The sequence below is a fragment of the Elaeis guineensis genome, chromosome 3 (genome assembly GCF_000442705.2).
Source record: "Elaeis guineensis isolate ETL-2024a chromosome 3, EG11, whole genome shotgun sequence".
In the NCBI taxonomy this organism is placed as follows: Eukaryota; Viridiplantae; Streptophyta; class Magnoliopsida; order Arecales; family Arecaceae; genus Elaeis; species Elaeis guineensis.
Genome location: NC_025995.2, coordinates 69,999,288 through 70,025,998, shown reverse-complemented (window position 1 = coordinate 70,025,998; position 26,711 = coordinate 69,999,288). Strand labels below are relative to the sequence as shown.

Genomic DNA, 26,711 nt, shown 5'->3' with positions numbered 1-26,711 from the left:
GTACACCAATAGTCCCATCTTTAGAATCACCACCTACATTAGAATTGAAACCCCTTCCTGCTACGCTCAAGTATGTATTTCTAGGACTCCATGACACCCTCCCGGCAATCATTGCATCAGACTTGACCCCTAATCAGGAAGCACAATTGGTTGGTATTCTGAAGGAACACAAAAGGCTATCGATTGGTCCATTGCCGATTTAAAAGGAATTGACCCCTCCATTTGCATGCACCATATTCATTTTGAGGAACATGCCAAACCCCATCGAGATATGTAGAGAAGATTGAACCCAAACATGCGTGTAGTAAAGAAAGAGGTGGTAAAGTGGTTAGATGCTGGAATCATCTACCCATATCCGATAGTAAATGGGTCAGTCCCACTCAAGTAGTACCTAAGAAATCAGGTATTACTGTGGTTGAGAACGAAGAAGGTGAACTGCTTCCACTCGCATATCATCTGGATGGGAGTATGCATAGATTACAGAAAACTGAATGCCGTTACTAGGAAGGACCATTTTCCATTTCTTCATCGACCAAATCTTAGAACGGTTAGCAGGACAGTTTCTTCTGTTTTCTTGTGGTTATTCAGGGTACAATCAAGTACTTGTATTTCCGGATGACAAGAAAAGACTACCTTCACTGCCCCTATGGCACCTTCGCTTTTCGGCGTATGCCATTCGGACTCTGCAATGCACCCGCTACATTTCAACGATGCATACTGGCCATTTTTTCGAATATGGTGGACAAATGTCTTAAGTTTTTATGGATGATTTTTCTGTTTTGGAACCACTTTGAGGATTGTCTCCATAATCTTTCCAAAGTTCTTAAACGGTGTATGGAGACATCTTGTCCTAAGTTGGGAAAAGAGCCATTTCATGGTGCGGAAAAGAATGTATTAGGACATATTATTTCTGAAAGAGGATCGAGGTAGATAAAGCCAAAGTTGAGGTCATTTCAAAACTACCACCTCCTACTTCGGTCCGACAAATACGATCCTTCTTAGTCATGCCGGATTTTATAGACGCTTCATCAAAGACTTTAGCAAGATTTCAAGACCCTTGTGCAATCTGTTGGCCAAGGATACACCATTTGTCTTTGACGAAGATTGTTTGAAAGCGTTCAACACATTACGAACAGCCCTGACAACAGCACCTATAATAAAACCCCTGACTGTCCATTCCATTTGAGATTATGTGTGATGCCTCTGACTTTGCAATAGGTGCCGTCTTAGGCCAAAAAATCAATAAGGAGCCACATGTGATCTATTATGCTAGCAAGACTCTTTCCGATGCCCAATTAAACTACACTACAACAGAAAAAGAGCTACTAGCAGTAGTGTTCGCTCTTGAAAAATTTCGCTCATATCTGTTAGGGTCTAAGGTTCTAGTTTACTCTGATCATGCGGCTCTGAAACATCTCCTCTCAAAGAAAGATACTAAACCGCGTTTGATCAGATGGATCCTTCTTTTACAAGAATTTGATCTGCAAATCCGAGATAAGAAGGGTTCTGAGAATGTGGTAGCTGATCACATCTCCAGGATCTTAGTTGAACACACGATAGGCATAGATGAGGTCAAAGAAAATTTTCTGACGAACAACTTTTCGCAATCTCCTCTAGCCGTCCTCCATGGTTTGCCCATATTGTCAATTACTTGTCAACAGGATAAGTACCTTCTCACTGGACAAAACAAGAAAAGGATCGATTTTTCTCGCAAATTAAACATTATTTCTGGGAAGAACCTGAACTATTCAAATACTGTCCTGATCAAGTTATTCGTCGTTGTCCCCGAGAGTGAATTCCAAAGCATTCTCACTTTTTGCCATTCTTCGCATGTGGGGGACATTTTAGTGGAAGAAAAACTGCAGCAAAAGTGCTGCAGAGTGGGTTTTATTGGCCAACGCTTTTCAAGGATGCACATGAATTTGGCCGAATTGTCTGCGATGTCAGCAAACAGAAAATTTATCCAAGAAGGATATGATGCCGCTGACCCCCATTTTAGTAGTAAAATCTTCGATGTTTGGGGGATTGATTTCATGGACCTTTTCCAGCCTCATTTGGATTCGAATATATTCTGGTGGCAGTTGATTATGTATCAAAATGGTAGAGGCAATAGCTACACGGACTAATGATAATAAAATTGTAACTAGTTTTATCCAACGAAACATCATTAGTCGATTTGGCTTCCCAAGGGTGATCATTAGTGATGGGGGGACTCATTTTACGAATAAAATTTTGAAGCACTTATAAAAAATATAATATTTCACACAAAGTGGCCACACCATATCACCCCCAAACTAATAGTCAGGTAGAGGTGTCAAATAGGGAGATTAAATATATCCTAGAAAAGACGGTTAGGCCCGATAGAAAGGATTGATCTCTTCGCTTAGACGATGCATTATGGGCTTACCGTACTGCTTTTAAAACACCCATAGGAATGTCTCCTTATCGACTTGTATTCGGAAAAGCTTGTCATCTGCCGGTGGAATTGGAACATCGTGCATTTTGGACCATACGGCAATTTAACTTTGATATGAAAAATGCAGGTTCCAATAGGAGACTTCAATTAAATGAACTTGAAGAGCTACGCAATGAAGCGTATGAGAGGTGCATTTTGGGCCATACGGCAATTTAACTTTGATATGAAAAATGCAGGTTCCAATAGGAGACTTCAATTAAATGAACTTGAAGAGCTACGCAATGAAGCGTATGAGAGTGTCAGAATTTATAAGGCTCGAACTAAAGCATACCACGATAAATTCATTGCACGAAAAACGTTCGAGCCCAATCAAAAAGTTTGGCTCTTCAATTCTAGGTTGCGTCTGTTTCCTGGAAAACTTCGCTCACGTTGGGACGGACCTTCATTGTAACTCAAGTATTTCCTCATGGAGCTATAGAACTCAAAAATCCTAAACAGGGGAACACTTTTAAAGTGAACAGTCAGCGATTGAAACCTTACATAGATGGAATTAGTGATGGAGAATTAATTGAATCTATTGATTTAGTGGATCCAATACCACCATAATACTCAATTCAGTCTGGCTGAAGACGTAAAACTTAGCGCTTGTTGGAGGCAACCCAACGATTTCATATTTTTTTAACTTTACCGCAGCTGCAGGAATTTAGAACAAGAGCCTATTAATCAATGAAGCTATCTTCAACTTCCGAAGCAAAATTATCCAAGTGCACTCTCCTTTTATTTTCTTTGCTTTCCTACTCCATTGAGGACAATGTAGATTAAGTTGGGGGAGGGAGGAAATTAATCAAATCCTCGAGTATGGTTAGAAATAATTAGTTTTGTGTATCTAAATTTTATTTTGATTAAGAGTTAATTAGGCATCCTAAACAATGAATGATTAATGGTCAAGATAATTTTAGAGATACTGAGGAATAAATTATCAAGAAAACCCAATGAATGGTAGGGTTTAGACTAGACCAAATTTTAGGAGTGATTCTACAACCCTCTTCTTACTGATCTCAATAAAGAATCTGCTTCATGAGAGATTGGATGGAAAGTAGAGGTATACAAAAAATTCTCTTTAAAAAAAAAAAAAAAAAAAAAATAACATTGGTTTCCTACTGAGTAACCGGACCCTTTCGCCTAAGTAAGCGTTGTGGTTCGCGTAAAAAGGTAGGCAATGTTAAAAAAATAAATAAATAAATAAATAATGGATAATAAGGGACTAAATTGCAAGAAGATAATAAATCTCTCTCCCATTAAGTTAGAGGATTTGAAAAGTAAAATGGGGAGTTGGTGAAAGAAAAGCTCTTGAAATTTCTTTAGTTAATACTCAACCATTAATTGGGTCAAATTGATAATCCAATGAAATATCTCTTTAATGGTCTGACCAGATATCATTTACCCTTTGGGATGCCTAACCTAACTTTTGATTCAAGACCGAGTCGGTACACAATTCTGATATATCTATTTTACTCGAGGACGAGCAAAATTCAAGTTGGGAGGTGTGATAAACACTTAATTTAAGTCATTTAAAGCAGAAAATCATATTTAATTTATTTTATTTATTAAGAATTTGATGCTTCTTTTTATGTTTTACAGGAAAGATGATCGCCGATACAAAGAGTCCGATTCATAGATCAAAAAGACTCAAGTTTGAAGAAATTTGGACTTAAAATAAAATTAAAATAAAAGAAGGATGCATACGGTATTATAGAAAATGAAGATACTATGCAAGAAATCCAAAAGGATATAGACGTCATTGCGAAGAAACAAAAGTTTCTTTTTGGAATATAAAAAGAGTATTCACGAGGCGCGCACGGGCGCAGACGCGGGGCGGATGCGAGCGCGGGCACAAGAGCGGCATCGCGAGCGGGCGTGTGCAGATGCGCAGGTGCGGGCGTGCACGTGTGGGCGCGCGGCGAGTGGGTGCGCGGCAGGCGGGTTCGCGGAGAGTTTTTGCTGGCGGACGAACAGATGCTTATTAAAGAAAAAAATAATATTTAGAAATACTTTGAGAGGAAAATTTGTATTTTCTTTATTTATTTGTGATCTTTCCATCTCATCCATCCATCTTTGTCTTTAGTATTTTTTTTAATCCCACATCGGAAAATCATGTAAAACTCCTCCCTCCTAACACCTATAAAAAACTTTTATACTCCCATTAGAGGGGGAGCCCAGAAATTCTTCTAGAGCTTGCATAGAGGAATAGAAAGGACTACTTCATGAGCAGCTAGACTAGCAGTCTCGGGAGTGGAAAAAAATTTTGTAACGACACAGAAATGGTTTATTGTTCGAAACTTTCTTGTATTTCTTTATATACAATAAAGATTATGCTTTTTATCGTCATAAGTTCTTTATTTGCTCTCCTTCACATACTTTTATTTATGCTTTCTTGTTAGATTAATATTAGGAACAACTTTTACTTTCCGGAGACGCGCCGTGATCTACGGATACGGGCGTGCGAGGAAGAGGTACCTAGACCGGACCGCGTGATCTACGGGTACGGAGCGTGCCGAGGAAAGACAGGTATTTTTCCTAAGATTAATCACATCTATTTAATTAAAAAAAAGAGATACAACTCTATTAGTGCAAAATTAATTCAAAACTCCCGAGCTCTTTATTTTCTAATAACATCAATTTTAAGATAATTTATTTTCTAAATCAAAAACAATGCTTCTTTCTTTTATTTTGCAATCTCAACTTAGCCCAAGGTCCCTGAGGATACGATCTCGACTCATCCTACCTACGTAGTGAGTAGAGTTATTTTTGGTGCCAAAATGATGCGTATCGGATAGCAATGATGCTATCTTGGCACCAAAAATAACTCTACTCACTACGTAGGTAGGATGAGTCGAGATCGTATCCTCAGGGACCTTGGGCTAAGTTGAGATTGCAAAATAAAAGAAAGAAGCGTTGTTTTGATTTAGAAAATAAATTATCTTAAAATTGATGTTATTAGAAAATAAAGAGCTCGGGAGTTTTGAATTAATTTTGCACTAGTAGAGTTGTATCTCTTTTTTTTAATTAAATAGATGTGATTAATCTTAGAAAAAATACCTGTTTTCCTCGGCACGCTCCGTACCCGTAGATCATGGCGCGTCTCCGGAAAGTACTAGGTAAACAACTCTTCTTTCCTCGGCACGCCCCGTATCCGTAAATCACGGCGCGTCTCCGGAAAGTACAAGGTTGTTCCTAATATTAATCTAACAAGAAAGCATAAATAAAAGCATATGAAAGGAGCAAATAAAGAACTCATGACGATTTAAATAAAAAGCATAATCTTTATTGCATATAAAGAAATACAAAAAATTTAGAACAATAAACCATCTCTGTGTCATTACAAAATTTCTTCTCCACTCCCGAGACTGCTAGCCTAGCTGCTCATGGAGTAGTCCCTTTCTATTCCTCTATACAAGGCTCTAGAAGAATTTCTGGACTCCCCCTCCAATGGGAGTACAAAAGCTTTTTATAGGTGTTAGAGGGAGGAGTTTTACATGATTTTCCGATGTGGGACTAAAAAAAATACTAATGACTAAAAAATGGATGGATGAGATGGAAAGATCACAAGCAGATGAAAAATTTGTATCCATCCATTTTTTAGTCATTAGTATTTTTTTTAGTCCCACATCAAAAAACCATGTAAAACTCCTTCCTAACACCTATAAAAAGGCTTTTGTACTCCCATTGGAGGGGGAGCTCAGAAATTCTTCTAGAGCCTGCATAGAGGAATAGAAAGGGACTACTCCATGAGCAGCTAGGCTAGCAGTCTCGGGAGTGAGAAGAAATTTTGTAACGACACAGAGATGGTTTATTGTTCTAAATTTTTTGTATTTCTTTATATGCAATAAAAATTATGCTTCTTATTTAAATCGTCATGAGTTCTTTATTTGCTCCCTTTCATATACTTTTATTTATGTTTTTTGTTAGATTAATTTAGGAACAACCTAGTACTTTCGGAGACGCGCCGTGATCTATGGATACAGGACGTGTCGAGGAAAGAAAGTTGTTTACCTAGTACTTTCCGGAGATGCATCGTGATCTACGGGTACGGAGCGTGTCGAGGAAAGACAGTATTTTTCTAAGATTAATCACATCTATTTAATTAAAAAAAAGAGATACAACTCTACTAGTACAAAATTAATTCAAAACTCCCGAGCTCTTTATTTTCTAATTATATCAATTTTAAAATAATTTATTTTCTAAATCAAAAACAACACCTTCTTTTATTTTTCAATCTCAACTTAGCCCAAGGTCCCTGAGGATACGATCTCGACTCATCCTACCTACGTAGTGAGTAGAGTTATTTTTGGTGCTATCAACGACTACGCATCAAATTTTGGCACCGTTCCGGGGACCTTGGTACGGTTGAAAAAAAAAGCCACTGACATTTCATAACACTTAAATAAAATAGCGTAACCTCAAATATAAAAATTTCTAACTTGATTGGATACCTTGTTTCTTTGCATCTCATCTCCATAATTAACTTTAAGGGCGCAATCCATTAACTAAGATAAGGTGAGATTTGATCACCCTTCCTTGGCCCACAAATCACTCCCTTGCATTTGCATAACCTAGACCTTAATCTAAAATCAACTAGACATCAGCCCTAAGAATTTCGAGCTCAATAGGATAAGAAAGCTCTAGAGTTGAACCGAGTGCGGATTGGTTAATTGCTCGGTGTCTAAGGCAAGTGATTAAAGAAAATGATTTTCGATTGGTTCCGTTGACTGACCTGGCCAACTCAGTTGGTATCTAAGGAAAGCAACGAGCAGGGAACCTCCCACATCTTACGCTTATCTGGCCGAGTCAGTTAGTCAGTCTTGAGCTTGGAGTGCTCAAAGGCAGTCTTGGAAGTTAGGAGCTGTCTAGATCTAAGTTAACCTTAGGATAGAGAGTCTATGATTGTTTAAGTTGATTGCAATTAACATCTAACATTAACTAATTTCTCTCTTTTCATAGATTTAAGATTCTTAAGTTCTTCTCTTTAGATTTTCTTCATTCTTTTCTCACTTTATTATAAAAATATATATATTATAAAAATAAAATTTTCTGTGTTTGCTCTACAGTATAATTGTAAGGTGTATGCTTGGCCATAATCGTTACGACAAAAAATCCAACCTTTTGATCCAGAAATAGAAAGAACCTTTAGAACCAACAGACGTAAAAATATGGACCGAAATCAGGAGAATGATCCACCCAAGCAATTAAAGAGTACTTTACTCTTTCCACATATACCTACTCTCCTTGTATTAAGTGCCCCCTGTGGAGGCCACTCAATATGAAATTAAATCCAGTATAATCCAAATGTTACCTTCATTTTATGGACTTAGTAACGAGGACCCTTATAAACATCTTGAAGAATTTCTTGAGATATGCTCAACTGTCAAAATTCACTTCTCCGATGATGCTCTTAGGTTAAAATTATTCCCTTTCTCACTTAAGAACAAAGCCAAATACTGGCTACATACTTTGGATTCCATGACTATATCAATCTGGGACCAGCTGCAAGGAGAGTTTCTCAAGAAATATTTTCCCATAGGAAAAACTAATCAAATAAGGAAAGCCATAACTAATTTTTACCAATTAGATGGAGAAATGTTTCATGAAACATGGGAGAGATTAAAGGACCTTATTAGAAAATGTCCCCACCATGCTGTACCCAAGTGGCAATTAATCCAATGTTTTTATGATGGGCTATCGGAAAGACATCGACAAATGATCGATGCATCATGCGGTGGGACATTCATGCTAAAAGTGAGGATGAGGCATGACAACTGTTTGAAATTTTAAGTGAAAATTCATTACATCATATGTCTGCCTTTATTAGAGATAAACCCATGTTAAACCCAAAGAGAGGTGGAATATATGTAGGAAATGCCATAGATATCCATCATAAGGTAGATGAACTGTCCCAAAAATTAGATCGTCTTCTAAATACTGGACAATCCCCGATTCCACCTCACCCAATCCAAGAAGTTTGTGTATTATGTGCAAGTCCGAACCATTTTGTTAGTGAATGCCCAGCCGCATCTCAATTTCCTGAGTTTGTGCACGAGCAGGTTCAACAAGCTCGCAGACCAGGAAACGATCCATATTCGAACACTTATAACCCCGGCTGGAGAAACCATCCAAATTTTTCCTGGAGATCACAACCAGTGGTTGGCCCTGCCGCACCTCGACCTCAATATCAGGACCCAACATATAGGCATGGACCATACCATCAATTTCAAAATACTCCTCAACCATCTACTACTGATCACAGCTCAGCTTTTGAAAAAAAATTCTGAAAGCATTAGAACGATTAGAAGTCAACACTCAGACCCCTAACTCCCACACACAATCCATTGCTAAGCTAGAGACCCAAATAGGTCAACTAGCGACTGCATTCAGTAGGAGGGAAGAAAAAAATTACTTAGCCAACCCGAGAGCAACCCAAGAGGGCAATTTGTGATTGAGAGCTCTAATACCCCAGAAGCTTTTTCTGAACACGCCAAATCAATCATGACTCTGAGAAGTGGGAAGGTCATTAAACACACTAGTAAAACCAATGAGACCGTCCCTAAACCTCTAACCGAAGCCAAATCACCCAAGAACAAGGAGGACCTGAAAATAGAGAATGAACCAACTGCACAGGAATCATCTTACTTGTCTAAACCCCATTTCCGGATGCCCTGAAAGCCCCTATTCCTGCAGATAAGAAGGAGAAAAACTCGATGAGATGTTGGAATTGTTTAAGCAAGTCCAAATTAATCTTCCCCTTCTAGACGCAATCAAACAGGTCCCTGTTTATGCCAAATTTTTGAAGGATTTGTGCATCCAAAAACGTAAATCTATATCACAAATCTCAAAGAAAGTACGCCTCACTGAACAGGCTAGTTCTGTCTTCCAGCATGCCACTCCTCCAAAGCTTAAGGACCCAGGAGCCCCCATCATTTCCTGTGTTATAGAAGATTATCATATTGAAAAAGCTCTTCTGGACTTAGGGGCAAGTGTGAATCTTTTACCTAGTTCGGTGTATGAACTTTTTGGATTCGGAGAACTGAAACCCACATCAGTCACACTGCAGTTAGCCGACAGATCAATTAAGGAACCACATGGAATGCTTGAAGATGTCTTGGTCAAGGTAGATGAGTTTTACTTTCCAGTTGATTTTCTAGTTCTCGACATGGAACTAAGTGGCAACCCCAGACAAATTCTCATTATCTTAGGACGACCTTCCTAGCTACGGCAAATGCATGCATTAATTGTAGGACAGGAGTCATGGACGTATCGTTTGAGAATAAGAAACTAAGACTGAATGTGTTTGGTGCTTCCCAAGACCATCAATGGATAGTTGCTTCGAAGTAGATACACTAGAAGATATTATAGAAGATGCAACACCCACAATTCTAGCACCAGACCCCTTAGATACTTGCTTGGCTCACTTTGGAGTGTATGACTTTGAGGAATATATGAAAGAAGTTAACATCTTGTTGGATACACCACACGATAAAACCACTCCTCCATGGACAATCAAGTATGAGCCATTGCCCACATTAGCCAGTACACCAATAGTCCCATCTTTAGAATCACCACCTACGTTAGAATTGAAACCCCTTCCTGCTACGCTCAAGTATGTATTTCTAGGACTCAATGACACCCTCCCAACAATCATTGCATCAGACTTGATCCCTAATCAGGAAGCACAATTGGTTGGTATTCTGAAGGAACACAAAGAGGCTATCGGTTGGTCCATTGCCGATTTAAAAGGAATTGACCCCTCCATTTGCATGCACCATATTCATTTTGAGGAACATGCCAAACCCCATCGAGATATGCAGAGGAGATTGAACCCAAACATGCGTGAAGTAGTAAAGAAAGAGGTGGTAAAGTGGTTAGATGCTGGAATCTACCCCATATCCGATAGTAAATGGGTCAGTCCCACTCAAGTAGTACCTAAGAAATCAGGTATTACTGTGATTGAGAACGAAGAAGGTGAATTGCTTCCCACTCGCATATCATCTGGATGGCGAGTATGCATAGATTATAGAAAACTAAATGCCGTTACTAGAAAGGACCATTTTCCATTGCCCTTCATCGACCAAATCTTAAAACGGTTAGCAGGACAATTTCTTCTGTTTTCTTGATGGTTATTCAGGGTACAATCAAGTACCTGTATTTCCGGATGATCAAGAAAAGACTACCTTCACCTGCCCCTATGACACCTTCGCTTTTCGGCGTATGCCATTCGGGCTCTGTAATGCACCCGCTACATTTCAACGGTGCATACTAGCCATTTTTTCGGATATGGTGGACAAATGTCTTGAAATTTTTATGGATGATTTTTCTGTGTTTGAAACCACCTTTGAGGATTGTCTCCATAATCTTTTCAAAGTTCTTAAACGGTGTATGAAGACAAATCTTGTCCCAAGTTGGAAAAAGAGCCATTTCATGGTGCGGAAAGAAATTGTATTAGGACATTATTTCTGAAAGAGGGATCGAGGTAGATAAAGCCAAAGTTGAGGTCATTTCAAAACTATCACCCCCTACTTCGGTCCGACAAATACGATCCTTCTTAGGTCATGCCGGATTTTATAGACGCTTCATCAAAGATTTTAACAAGATTTCAAGACCCTTGTGCAATCTGTTGGCCAAAGATACACCATTTGTCATTGACGAAGACTGTTTGAAAGCGTTCAACACATTACGAACAGCCCTGACAACAGCACCCATAATAAAACCCCCTGACTGGTCCATTCCATTTGAGATTATGTGTGATGCCTCTGACTTTGCAATAGGTACCGTCTTAGGCCAAAATATCAATAAAGAGCCACATGTGATCTATTATGCTAACAAGACTCTTTCCGATGCCCAATTAAACTACACCACAACAGAAAAAGAGCTACTAGCAGTAGTGTTCGCCCTTGAAAAATTTCGCTCATATCTGTTAGGGTCTAAGGTTCTAGTTTACTCTGATCATGCGGCTCTGAAACATCTCCTCTCAAAAAAAAATACTAAACCGCGTTTGATCAGATGGATCCTTCTTTTACAAGAATTTGATCTGAAAATCCGAGATAAGAAGGGTTCTGAGAATGTGGTAGCTGATCACATCTCCAGGATCTTAGTTGAACACACGATAGGCATAGATGAGGTCAAAAAAAATTTCCTAACGAACAACTTTTCGCAATCTCCTCTAGCCGTCCTTCATGGCTTGCTCATATTGTCAATTACTTGTCAACAGGACAAGTACCTTCTCACTGGACAAAACAAGAAAAGGATCCATTTTTCTCACAAATTAAACATTATTTCTGAGAAGAACCTGAACTATTCAAATACTGTCCTGACCAAGTTATTCGCCGTTGTGTCCCCGAGAGTGAATTCCAAAGCATTCTCACTTTTTGCCATTCTTCGGCATGTGGGGGACATTTTAGTGGAAGAAAAACTGCAGCAAAAGTGCTGCAGAGTGGGTTTTATTGGCCAACACTATTCAAAGATGCACATGAATTCAGTCGTAATTGCTTGCGATGCCAGCAAACAAGAAATATTTCGAGAAAAGATATGATGCCCCTGTCCCCTATACTTGTAGTAGAAATTTTTGATGTTTGGAGAATTGATTTCATGGGACCCTTTCCCTCCTCATTTGGATTCGAGTATATTTTGGTAGCAGTGGACTACGTATCAAAATGGGTAGAGGCTATGGCAACCCGAACCAATGATCACAAAATCGTGATCAAGTTCATTCAACATAACATCTTTAGTCGATTTGGATGCCCAAGAGCCATAATTAGCGATGGGGGTACACACTTCACAAATAAGCACTTCGACATGCTAATGAAAAAATACGGAATAACTCATAAAGTTGCCACACCTTATCACCTCCAGATAAGTGGCCAAGTTGAGGTCTCCAATAGGGAGATCAAGCATATTCTTGAGAAAACGGTAAGACCCGATAGAAAAGACTGATCAGCACGCTTAGATGATGCATTATGGGCTTACCGTACTGCTTTTAAAACACCCATAGGAATTAAAACCTTACCATACTGCTTTTAAAACCTTACATAGATGAAATTAGTGATGGAGAATTAATTGAATCTATTGATTTAGTGGATCCAATACCGCTATAATACTCAATTCAATCTGGCTGAAGACGTAAAACTTAGCACTTGTTGGGAGGCAACCCAATGATTTCATATTTTTTTACTTTACCACAGCTGCAGGAATTTAGAACAAGAGCCTATTAATCAATGAAGCTATCTTCAACTTCCGAAGTAAAACTATCCCAGGTGCACTCTCCTTTTATTTTCTTTGCTTCCTACTCCATTGAGGACAATGTAGATTAAGTTAGGGGAGGAGGAAATTAATCAAATCCTCGAGTATGGTCAGAAATAATTAGTTTTGTGTATCCAAATTTTATTTTGATTAAGAGTCAATTAGGCATCCTAAACAATGAATGATTAATGGTCAAGATAATTTTAGAGATACTAAGGAATAAATTATTAAGAAAACTCAATGAATGGTAGAGTTTAAACTAGACCAAATTTTAGGAGTGATTCTACAACCCTCTTCTTACTGATCTCAATAAAGAATCTGCTTCATGAGAGATTGGGTGGAAAGGTCGAGGTATGCAAAAAATTCTCTTTAAAATTTACTTAAAAAAAAAAATATATTGATTTCTTACTGAGTAACCGGGCTCTTTCGCCTAAGCGTTGTGGTTCGCGTAAAAAGGTAGGCAATGTTAAAAAAAAAAAAAAAAAATAGTGGATAATAAGGGGACTAAATTGCAAGAAGATAATAAACCTCTCTCCCATTAAGTTAGAGGATTTAAAGAGTAAAGTGGGAGTTGGTGAAAGAAAGATTTTGAAATTTCTTTAGTTAATACTCAGCCACTAATTGAGTCAAATTGATAATCCAATGAAATATCTCTTTAATGGTCTGACCAGATATCATTTACCTTTGGGATGCCTAACCTAACTTTTGATTCAAGACCGAGTCGGTACACAATTCTGATATATCTATTTTACTCGAGGACGAGCAAAATTCAAGTTGGGGGTGTGATAAACACTTAATTTAAGTCATTTAAAGTAGAAAATCATATTTAATTTATTTTATTTACTAAAAATTTGATGCTTCTTTTTATGTTTTACAGGAAAGATGATCGCCGATACAAAGAGTCCGATTCATAGATCAAAAAGACTCAAGTTTGAAGAAAATTGGACTTAAAAAAAATTAAAATAAAAGAAGATGCATACGGTATTATAGAAAATGAAGATACTATGCAAGAAATCCAAAAGGATATAGATGTCATTGTGAAGAAACAAAAGTTTCTTTTTGGAATAAAAAAAGCAATGTTCACGCGACAGTGTTCACACAGGCGCGCGGGGCGAGCGCGGGCGCGCGTGGGCGCGAGCGCGGGCGGCATGGGCGCGAGCGCGGGGCGGAGCGGGCACGGGCGCGGCACGGCAGGCAAGCGGGCACGCGGGGACAGACGAACAGATGAAAGGAAATATATATTTGGAAATGCTTCAAGAAGAAAAATTTGTATTTTCTTTATCTGCTTGTGATCTTTCCATCTCATCCATCCATTTTTTAGTCATTAGTATTTTTTTTAGTCCCATATCGAAAAACCATGTAAAACTCCTCCCTCCTAACACCTATAAAAAGGCTTTTGTACTCCCATTGGAGGGGGAGCCCAGAAATTCTTCTAGAGCCTTGCATAGAGGAATAGAAAGAGACTACTCCATGAGCAGCTAGGCTAGCAGTCTCGGGAGTGGAGAAAAAATTTTGTAACGACACAGAGATGGTTTATTGTTCTAAACTTTCTTGTATTTCTTTATATGCAATAAAGATTATGCTTTTTATTTAAATCATCATGAGTTCTTTATTTGCTCCCTTTCATATGCTTTTATTTATGCTTTCTTCTTATATTAATATTAAGAACAACCTAGTACTTTCCGGAGACGCGCCGTGATCTACGGATACGGGGCGTGCCGAGAAAAGACAAGTATTTTTCTAAGATTAATCACATCTATTTAATTAAAAAAAAGAGATACAACTCTACTAGTACAAAATTAATTCAAAACTCCCGAGCTCTTTATTTTCTAATTACATCAATTTTAAGATAATTTATTTTCTAAATCAAAAACAACGCTTCTTTCTTTTATTTTGCAATCTCAACTTAGCCCAAGGTCCCTGAGATACAATCTCGACTCATCCTACCTACGTAGTGAGTAGAGTTATTTTTGGTGCTATCAACGACTACCCGCGCGTCTGCGCATGCCCGCTCGCGATGCCGCGCCTGTGCCCGCGCTCGCGCCCGCCCCCGCGTCCGCGCTCGCGCCCACGCGCGCCGCGTGAACACTGCCGCGTGAATACTCTTTTTATATTCCAAAAAGAAACTTTTGTTTCTTCACAATAACGTCTATATCCTTTTGGATATCTTCATTTTCTATAATACCGTATGCATCCTTCTTTTATTTTAATTTTATTTTAAGTCCAATTTTTTCAAACTTGAGTCTTTTTGATCTATGAATCGGACTCTTTGTATCGGCGATCATCTTTCCTGTAAAACATAAAAAGAAGCATCAAATTCTTAATAAATAAAATAAATTAAATATGATTTTCTGCTTTAATGACTTAAATTAAGTGTTTATCACTAGGCAATAGCTAACCCCAAAGAGAATCCACTGATTGGCTCCAAAGCAATGTCACAATCTGCTCGTTACCATTAGTTTAACCCTCACCACATCTTTCCTCACCACCACAAATATCCTCTCTACACCATTATTCAGTATGTCCCCTTCCTTTTACCCACCACTGTTACAGGCATCCTCACAGCTACCACTCTCTTCCTGTCACAACCAGCCTAATATCCAGCATTCTCTTTCTATAATGTGGCCCTGGATAGGCAATGATGCCACCATGGTCAAGACAATGCTATGCAGAATAAACTAGGCACCAGCTCAAGCCCTGACTTCAGATGGGCTCAAGCTACGAAGTCTAGGATGTAGGCTGCGTAAAGCCAGGCTGAAGCTCGGCCTAACCCAGACCCAGCTAATGAATGCCTGACCATATTTGGAGAGAAGCAAGAGAATGCATTTTCCAAAGAAGAAAAGTAGATTAAACACCAACTTTTAATACTACAATCTTCAAAAACAATGCAAACTACACTTACAGAACGTTTGACTTGATTCGTTATTCTTTTAACAAAAGTAGAAGCAATATCACATAAATCACCCTTAGGTAATAAGTGGCGATCAGGGTGCTAGCCCAAATCAGAAGGTAGTCTTTTAGGAACCAAGGTACCCTCCTAGCACCAACTGGGCACACTGGCAAGGCAGCAACCACCTTGCCTAGGATCCATGTAAGTGACAAATGTCAAAGTGATGGGGTACTTAGGCAACGCAAACACCTTTAACAACTGAAGTCATATCATTTCAAGTCCTTTTGGTTATAAGACAATTTCTTGTGTTTGGATGCAACAGCAAGATGTTTACATTATAAATAGTCACCATGATTTTTTGAGAGGTTTGGTATTTAAGATATTGCTATACATCCTTTTGCCTTTAAATTGTACTAATTGACCAAATGTCATGAAGAGGGATAAAAGCATGCTCTCAAATTCTGGTGGGACATCCCACTAGGGATAGAAATACTTTAACCTATTTAACCTATTTAACTTGATTCAATCCAGTGTAGGTCAGGTCAGATTATCTGTTAAACAAAATAGCCAAGTTAAGGCCTAAATTTTTAACCTGCTTAATAAATAGGTTGAGTTCGAGTCAACAGATTTTTGACCTAACTTGTATCTAACCAACCTATATATAATCCAGCCCAACCTGATTGCCACCCCTACATTCTGCTAGACACCGGATAGGGTACTCACCAAATGTTAAGACAGAACCATCTTGCAATCATTCCAACTCCGAATTGACATGACCTTGGACATCCCTATCCCAAGTACAAAATAGGGAGGGGCTAGCAACGCATCCCATTCTATGAGAAAATCAGGATGGCCCCACCACATGATATTTAAAACCTTGAATTCAAAAGCCATGATGTATTATTGAAGTCATCAAAAAATAGTGCAAGTGTCATCTAATAATGGATTGTGAAAGACTCGGTAAGTAGCCAAAGAATCATGATATAATGGATCCTTAAAGAGTCTTCCTAAATTATTGTAATTGAAAAAGAAGATCACATACAAACCACGAGGGGGAAATTTGCACACAAAAGGACTTAGTTTTTGAGTCATCATTGCTTTTTGTATAATTTACCATAGATGGCTAATATTAGAAGTTTTCTGTGATTTATTTTTTTTTTTGGGTGCATGTCTACTAGTTAAAATGCTGTGTTCCTTGCATATATGAGAGCCTACCTCTTCAAAGGAGAGTTTTTGAGACCTGACTGTTATAAAATGTCCTGACATATATGAGCGACAAGTTGTTAACCAACTTATCATGAGATACAGAGTGTACAACTGTTTCTGGAACCAACTAAAAGAAAAAGGTCTGTAGCTAGCCATCCCATCTTTATCTCCATTTTGTCCCTGGATATCACACGCTTCTTTACTTTTATTACCTTTTTCTTTATTTTAGAATTAAACAAAGGTAGCGTCCCATGGGTATCGATCCAAAAATAGACGGAAAACAGCTACCAAGTAGAGGATTTTTATCTTTAAAAACAAAAGTCATACTTCCCCTTTCCATCTTCGCTATTTTTTATGCTCTCTTTGATCCTGGGTTTTCCATTGACCGATATCCTTTAGGACCAAGGACTTAAAGCCTAGCAGAATTTTCTGCTCAGATTTGGAATAATTACTGACATTGGCCATTGGAGTTCAAAAGCTTCTCTATCAGCTTGAAGGTTGTGATCAACTTGAAGAATGTGAAATATTGATCAAGAGAAAATACTCCATCACATGATCAATTTGAGAATTGAATAATATTTGCAAGTGTTAAATGCACAACTTACCGGTGGGGAGACATAATTTAGTGATATAGACCACCAACCATGAGTACAGCCTAAAGCTTTTGCAGGCCACTAATCGCCATTGTTCACTAAACCCGACCACCAACCACCAATACCATTCAATTTGTCCCTAATTCCAAGTAATCTGCATGTTGCCCTTCTTTTTTTTGTCCCCAAAAAACTTAGACTAAGGTTTTAAATACAGTGAGATAGGGTCATCCTAGTTTTTCCATGGATGCTCTATGCCTTGGCACTCGAGATGACAGATGTCCCACCCCATCCTAGTCCATTTCCCAACTCATCTATCCTAACACTTAGGAAAGGTGGGAAGCCCCATCATCCCACCAATATTTAAAACCTTGTCTTAGACTAAATCATGTGATATTCTTGATTATTTTTTCGATCTGATGCATCTTGATTACATGTCACTACCATGACATGAGCTAAATTGAGTTTGATTAGTTGACCATATTTGACGATTTAATGGCCAATCCCTTGTTGTGCAATTTTTCTATTGAGTTTCTCACATTATGTGTTCTTCGAATATCCATATCATATTGACCTAAAATAAGGCTTGATCATTCTAGAATACTCATTATTGCAATCAATCCCTTGTTAACCTTTTTTTGGTTGAATTTCTTAATAATGTGATTTTCATGGAAATCCATTTTTTTGGAGCTAAATTTGAGCTTGAATATCTTAGGCATCACCATATCAGAATGTTCCACATTGTTATGACTTGATTGCTTAATTTAAATATGGACATGCCTTGCCCTAATTTGCAAAATTTCTTTCATGAATTGGTTAGATTGCTCTATGTTGTCAATATCATGAGTTAAAATTTACTTCAATTGCTCTAATTTGCTCTTGTTGTTTTTCAATGAGGATTGACCATGAAATGCTTTGCTTGGGTGCTAATATGCATGCGTTCTTGCAAATTTTTTGGATAACTCAAGGTGATTAGAGATAGTCGTATCCTCAAGGGTGTCACTCTAATGCCAACTAGGATAGTCATGCTTGAAGAAAGGGAAGGCAATTGTTGGTCAAGGTTTTACGTCCCAATGGGATGGGGGTGTTCTGACTATCTCATCCTATTCCTATAAGAAAAATGGGACCGAGATAGGTTCGAAAAACCCATCAACATGAGGAGAGAAAAAGAAAGAGAAACGAAGGAAAGGAAGAAAAAATGGAGAAAAGAAAAGAGTGAAAGGAAAGAAGAAAAATGAAAAAAAAAAAGAAAAGAAGGGAGAAGAAAAGGAAAGAAAAGAAAGTAGAAGAAAACAAAGAAAAGAAGGAAAGAAAGAAAAAAAGAAAGAAAGAAAGCAAAGAAGGGGAAAGAGACTTGGAATATGTATAGGGATGCACGATCAGAACTGCTATCGAGATGGGATGAGACAATAGGATATCCCGTTCCATGAAGAAACCGGGACATCTCCATCCCACGGGATTTAAAATCTTGCTGTTGATATCATCTGAATAAGACAATGATGACCAACTGGCTTTCATGAGTGTTAGCTAAAGAAGTATGCAAACAAATGGCATACAATCGTAACATCCGACAACATTTTACCACTTTGAACCCCTTTATCCTTAGATTTATCTTATATTTCTCAATTTTTTTTAAAATTATTATTTTGTATATTTTATTCTTCAACATCACGAGGACAAATTCAACATAGATCATTGTTCAAGATGCCCATAATCCATTATAACCACAATGTAGATCAATTTCTGATTGGATTAATAAGGATAAAGTACCACAAAGAATTCTTACGAGGGGCACTTTTCACATTGATTCTTGGTCTCAGATTTCCATGACCAAACCAACTTATCGATCAGCCTTCAGGCATTAAAGACCCATCTAAGAGGTCTTATTTTGCACCCTACCATGATATTGAAAGTAAGGATAGGTGAAGTTGGGACTTGCAATGGAAGTTCCCAATTTCAATGATTCAAATAAGTGGGATGCAATGTTAGCCTCGAATATCTCAAATGCTCATCCTTGCATCTCCTATTTCAATGCATTACTTCGAAAAGAATGACACCACAATTTCTATTGTAACAGGCCTACCTTGATATTATGTGTGCAGGAATTAAAGCTAATAATGAGGACAAATGTAGATTTTATTGGAACTTGGTTTGAAATTGATAATGGCACCAAGTTCTATGTTTTTGATATTCTTTCTATGTTTAGATGTAAAAGTGAACGGATTGCCAATTGCATGTTAGGTTTTTATGGATCATTTGTATGTTTTCTTTGTATTGATATAAAAAATATGGCACTGAAAGTGTATATGAACATGAATTTGACCAAGCAGGCTGGTTAGTAGATTGGTCCACCACACTTTGCCAATTTTGGGCTAAGTTGTACAAAAATAGATGACAGTGTGGAAATCTTGGGAAAAATGACAAACTGTCCAACATGTGCCACAGCCCAATCAAACAGACTCAAAACTTCTATCCTCTCTATCCTTGGGTGACCCTAATATTGCATCCAAATAGACTCAGAATTATTCCGATCATTCAAGATGACAAAAGAGGGTAACTATCTCCCTCTTGAGGAAATGAACCAGAATTAGTAGTTCGGAGAAATTTGCAAGCTGCACATCATTGACAGAATCAACATAACCATCCAAAGTGACTTGTCTAGCAGCTAAACATCATTTTACAATAGAAAAGGGTGTGAAGTTGGAAGTAAAAAAGGTTAATCAAAACAAGTTGAATATCATAGCATGGCATCAACTGATGGAAGATACAAATATCAATTTGCCATAGCAAATGAAAGGAGATGCATACATGCAGTAGATTTTGATTTAGCTCAATAAGAAAGTAGCAAGGGTGATGTAACCTCCTGGAATGAGATCAAGATATTCTAGAAGAGGAAGATTTCTTCTTTAAGATGGCAGCATAGCTTGTTTATCAACTTCCACCAACTTCATCAATAGGACAATTATGTATGTGAGTGCATATAAAATTTTCAAGCTACCTATGCAAGCAAGAGTTTATAAGTCCAAAGAAGTATCAGTACCAAGTTATGCTGCAAGACCAGGGACATCCATCTAGGATAATATAGTGACTTTTGTCAAAACAAGAGATATACCAGGTTGCCCTCAAATGAAAGAGAAGCTGAAAGGAGATCAGCTATGTTTCATCCTACTTCAAGGACATGACTTTCATCACTTAAATCAATTGTACAGCTACCTAGAGTTGTAAAAGGCAGCACCAAGATTGCATAATAAACTTTCTCTAGTGTCTACAACATTAGAGAAGAAGAGGAACACAAAGGCAAGCAAGAAAAGGAAAATGAGTCTATTCTTGAAGAATCAAGGTGAAAGGTGACAATTATAGCAAGCTCGAGAAGCCTAAGAATGAAAGTAATTACGAATAAAATGGGTCTATTCTTGAAGAAAACAAGGTGAAAGATGACATGTATAGCAACCTTGAGGAGCCCACGAATGAAAGTAACTAGGAACTAACAGCAAAAGATTCACAATATATATTATAAGGCTCCTTTTGGCTTTGCTTTTGGAGGGCCAAAAACTGCTTCTTGGAGGGTTGGAAACTCTTTTGGAAGATTTTGATATGTTTGGCAGAAATTTTGAAACAGCTTTCTAGCTCCTCCAAAAGCTGTAAAAGGTCTACCACGAAAAATCTCCAATATGTAGCTTTTAGGCAAAAGCTCCGACTTTTGGGCAAAAGGTCAACTTGAGATCCATCAAGAACCTGTTTTTCAAACAAGAGACACAGGTTTGACTCCCAACAATATTTTTTTCAAAAAATATAAAATAATATGTATGTTAATAGCACTTTATAGTAATAATTTTTTACAATAAATACAATATAATTTATTATATTACATTAATCTTATATTATCATCATCATTATTACATTATAATAATCATATTATAATAGCATAATACTATTATACTACAATAATATTATAATATACTAAAATATCATGTCATTATATAATAATATTATAAATATATTAGTTTGCATAATAAATTTAAAACTTTATTATTTATTATATTTTTTACGTTAAATATACAACTTAAGACTACTTTATAATAACTATTTTTGATAATACAAAATGACAATTGAAAGCACTACATAATAACATTTATTATCATTTACAAATATTAAAATCATTTTCTTGATTGGTTACCAAACAAATGTTAATGTTCTATAGTACCGAAGAAATGTAGTTACCAAATAGCAAACAACATTTTATTAAAAGCTCTACTAGTGATAGCTCTACCGTCTAAAGCCCTAAAAATAAAAGCTCTACTACCAACAGCAATGCTAAATGATACCTAAGGATTACATTCAAAAGTTAGGGCTGAAAGAGACTACAATGGCCAACCTACTAAAAGGCTGAACACTAACCTAGTTGCTTGCTATAGTTTCCTATTATGATAGAACTGAAAAACATATTTGGAATGCAATTATGCTCATGATGGCATCATGTCTAATAGCCCAAGATCTCACCCATAAAGTCTAACAAAAAGATATTATTTGGATTCCTTGACACTGTATAAGTATCCAAGATCTACTCAACATATAACTGATATAGGACTAAACATGTGCCTACAAAGTCCTTACACACTCACTTCATTTAAGCTCTCGCATCCTCGCCATGTTTAGAGTCCAGATTCAAACAAGTCCAAGCACAAACACCATGATGACTTGTGATCAGCCTCAAAAAGCCCTGTGCTGCAATGTACCCTAGTCTACACGGGTCATGGGCAAAGTCCAATTCTAATAAAATTTGTAAGAACCAAGGATCCTGCTCGAAACTATACACTAAAATATATTATTTGGATTGCTTAGGCCTACATAAGTATCTAAGATCTACCCAACACATAATCAATGTGGGATTAAACACAAACCTAGATGAGTTCTAAATCATGCATTCTTTAGACTAACCATTGATATAGTACCCAAAGTTGCGTGCACCCTATGCATGTGAATACTTCAACAAAGATCAACAAATCATCCTCTAGCAAGAGCCAATGAAACCAAGGTGATCATAGTTCCTTAAAAGACAATCAAGCATAAGGGAGCTCAACGTTGAGCCCATGGATACAAATCACCACAATTTTGCCTTCAACAATAGACTCCTCAAGCTGCAGAGTGAGGTCCTAAAGTGCAAAAGAGTATCTTCAAAGTATTGAAGCCAAATCCGCCAATAATTGCCAAAGCAAAAACCAAGAAGGGGAAAAGAGGGGCACAAGATGATTAATTTCCAGACGTCATTTAGGTAGGGGTTTGGAGTTTATTTCTGAGCACACTGAGAGTTATACTGCCGATATTTCAAAGTCTTAATTGGTATCCTAAGTTTATCTCAATCCAACATTCTATGTTAACTGCCACATCAGCATTTATGGTAGCCTGCTGTTAAAAAAAGAAAACTTTAATAAGGCTTCTATTATAATGGGTCTTAATACCAGCTGCTATAAGTCAACAACCAATTGTGAGTCAGATAACAAGAAAGGAGGGTGGTCATATTCACCTCTTTTCTTTCCCTTTATTTTATCTTGCTCAATAATAAAGGGCAGAATTCTTCTATAGGAATGACTTCTAACTTGAAATAGGAGATGTTTAGGATTTAGAAAGAGTTGTGATTGGTGTCACTGGAAATCTTTGTGAATTCAGACTTCTGTTTGGTTCTCTCTTGAACAACTTCTCTTCAATTTTGGCCAAGAGTTATTCCTTGTAGTTCATAGATGTGATGCTTAAAAAAAAAACTTTTTTTTTTTTGCAAATCTGATATGTATTCAGATCATAGCACTTTTCTTTTCAATCTACATACAATATGAGACAGTTAACAACCTTTTGGTTGCATCTCTTAATTACTAGCAATATCAAAAGTAGTCCAAGCATCACTAGCGAGGAATCATTTAGGTATTTTAAAAGAAAACCTTTTTTACGTAGTAGTTGTAGAAAATGGTAAAAGGGAAAGAAGAATTGGATGATTTTTTATGAATGAATTTCCTCTATCTTCCGCCCCCCCCTCCCCCTCACATCTCTCTTATAATTTTTAACTCTCTTCTTACCTTCACTTTGTAATTCTCCACTCATCCTCCCAAGTCATTCTTATTGTTTTCTTTTAAAAGAACTATGCCACTATCTTTTTTCCTATAGAGAATCTGAAAATCTTATTCTCACCTAACATGGAAATAAATGTACTAAGAGGCTCTTATAAGGGTCCCAACACATCAGTCTATTGTATTTTCTCTTAAGTTTAGATTCCTATGCATTCCTACCTTACTCCAAACCGAGCTCCCTCCCTCCAACCTCCCCTCTCTCACACATCAGCTTTGCAGAGATCAAATTCCAAGAATTTGTGGAGAACTTAATGTTAATAAAAGAAAGATGTGCAAATGATTGTCATCAAGATTATAGAATTACATGGAGTATTAGATCGAGGCATTTGCCAAGCTAGAAGCTTAAAACTTGAGGATGGGCTCTCCCCAATGCAAGGAGAATTAATGGGACATTGTCTAAATTATCTTATACCAAACCTCATTCTTGTTCTTTGCTTGCAAGGCTATTATTTTCATATATTTGCATGTGATAATTAGATTAAGTACATGGTAAGTGATGACAACCATTATATTTCAGGTAATGACTATATACACGAGGTATAATGTGACATTTATTTTATATGCAATGTCACAAAGAGTCAAGGAGAGTAGTTGGACCATCGCATAACATTTACTAGTGGGTCATCAAGACTACTATAAGAATCATGTAGTACTGGGCCATTAAAGAGTCATGTAGCAAGCCGTCCTCTTGCTAAAGGTGCCCGCTTACCAAGATATTGGTGGTTGTACCAAAGAAATAGCTTTGGATACCACCTTCACTAGGGTCTCGTGGCATAGGGGTAACTCAACCAAAACTTGCCTCAGTTATAAGACTTGGCTCATAACTTGATGGCAAGATCAGGTTACGAGCTGTTCATAAACAATATGCAACTTCAATGGAAAAGTTAGTGACCAAATCGACAAGGAAATTCCATATAACTAATAAGATGATCATTTCAGGGATATTTTTTGTAATTTCCTCCATAAAGAACAATGGTCTATAACTTGTGCTATTTCAATTAATTCAACATTTTTTGATGACTAAATATTTTACAGCACTGACGCTTTTTATTTGAGGAAAAAAGTATCAAGGCATAATCTTATGCTAGTGCAGCTATACGTAGTTTAGCTTTACTAATCAAATGCATGTCAAAGTCATGCAGGGTGTGTACTCATATAATGTTCAAGAAAACAACATAGCAATTACTTTTTTAAAAAAATGAACAGTAATTGAAACTAAAGAAGGGACTAGCAGCAGAAAGAGAACTCAAAGAGTCATCCCCAAAAACTTGGGCCAGTGCTAGCTGGTACCATTACAATGGTCAGCTACGTAAAATTGGCAAAACTTTCTGAAAAATGATGAAACTCAAGAGAAACTAACAAAGGGACTGATGGTAGAAAATCAACTCAATGACATGCCGAATCTGCACCTCAAACACCCGAAGAAACCAGCCATGGACCCAATGAATCAGCTAAGTAAGAATCAATATCCACAATATATAAAAATAATGTGGGATGTCAGCATAGATGGCATACGTACAAGTCCGAAGATGCACAGCAACAATTTAATGAAATAATTATAAGATCAAACAACAAGACAGAAAGCAAATTCACTAACACACAACAAATGAGCAACTATTCTCCAAGTAGAAGTAATACCATATTATCAGTATCCAGGAAATATCAAATGCTGCAACCAAATGTAGCTAAAGATTCCAAAACTCCGTAAAGAAAAGTTATACAGGGAAAATATATGTTCAAGAAACTACCTGCCGGTCAATCTTCTGCTCATCCAAACCCTCCACTACTGTACCCAATGTCTCAGCCGATGTAGGATTAGAATCCTGTGACTTCCACCTTTCCAAAAATGACACTGCTTGTCTGACCACCGCAAGCTGCTCCTCTGCTGGGGCCGGCATTGTAGCCCAAACCTCACCCCCTTCCTCTCCAAGCTCAAACCCCAGACACTCCAACAGCTCCACACCTCCTTTTACCTCGCCGACTGCCTCCTTAATCTTCGGATTGCCCATTCTTATTCTTCGAAACTTCTCATTCCCCGGCTCCCGGACGACATTCCTCAGCAGCTTCAGCACGACCTCCACCGCCCCATCCGCTGGGACGGCAGACAAGAAAGCCGAGACACGCTCAGCCACGACGCCATTTCCCAGTGAAGCGGTCGCGGCATCTTGGGTGAGGCAGGCATCGATGTGGGCGGCGACATCGGCCTCCGAGGGGAAGGAGCGAGCGCAGACGGGGCAGTCGAAGGAATTGACAGAGGACTGGATCGAACCATTGACAAGCTGGCGTCCAGAGGAAATGAGGGGGTCGAAGGGGCTGAATTCGGTGGAAGGATTGGGCTCGGAGGGTTTGGGGACGGATTGGAGGGAGGACTTGGGGAGGGATCGGGAGGGGGAGGATGGCGGGGTTGGAGGAGACGGGAGGCGGCGGCGGAGCCGGCGGAGGAGGACGGAGAGGATCCGGCGGCGGAGGCGGAGGCGGAGGCGGAGCCGGAGGCGGAGGAGGAGGAGGAGGATGAGGAGGAGCCGAGGACTCGTCCTTGGCCTTTGAATTTGGAGGAAGGGGAGGAGGAGAAGGGGTTGTTGACCTTCTTGATGAGGCCCTTCATCTTGTCCTTCACATCTTCCATCGCGGAACAGGAAGGTCGGCAGGGGAAATTGGAAACGAGGGTTTGGGGAAGGAGGAGGAAGGGAAGGCGGGTTCAGAAGGAATGGGAGGAGGGGACGGAGGGAACGAAGGAGGGGAGAGACTTCTTGACTTGGAGGTTTGCGCCCGTAGACTTTGGGAGACCCGTTGCTTCGCGTCTAAGAACAACGGACGGGACATCGCACGGATATTTCCCCGGCTTGTAAACGGACGGCAGGTCGGTGAAACGCGTTTTCGAGCACGGGCAGGTGAGCTGGATCTGTTGTAACGGTAACGGATCATGTTGTATAAACGCTAGTGCAGTACATCCTTTCTTCCATCGAAAAGGTAAAGGCTCTTCACCGAGGGTCTCGTTTTTACAGTCCTCGTCCCTTGGGGGCCCGATTCTATGGGAAGGGACCGACCACGTCGTCTCCTCATCCTACCGCCCGTGAGAGTCCTTCACTGGAATCCGGCCGCTCTTGGTCTGAGGTCATCCAAGGGCCCCGGATATTTCGGTGGACCACGTCTCGTCCCTCTAATGATGATATTTTGGCTCTTCAACAACGATTCACACA

At 38.5% G+C, this 26,711-nt stretch overlaps 1 protein-coding gene and 1 non-coding gene across 2 annotated transcripts in view; both read right to left on the bottom strand.

Annotated features, from left to right (window-relative positions):
* Window positions 1–26,420, bottom strand: part of LOC105035619 (plant UBX domain-containing protein 2) — a 37,984-nt gene extending 11,564 nt beyond the window's left edge. The window contains 2 exon segments of the mRNA XM_073253803.1: window positions 25,260–25,900; window positions 25,903–26,420. Coding sequence (XP_073109904.1) covers window positions 25,260–25,900; window positions 25,903–26,137 — 876 coding nt within the window. The 5' untranslated portion in view covers window positions 26,138–26,420.
* LOC140856812 (small nucleolar RNA R71) lies at window positions 8,009–8,114 on the bottom strand. The gene has a single exon (XR_012140414.1). It is a non-coding gene; the product is annotated as a small nucleolar RNA R71 (small nucleolar RNA).
* Window positions 26,421–26,711: the final 291 nt, after the last annotated feature.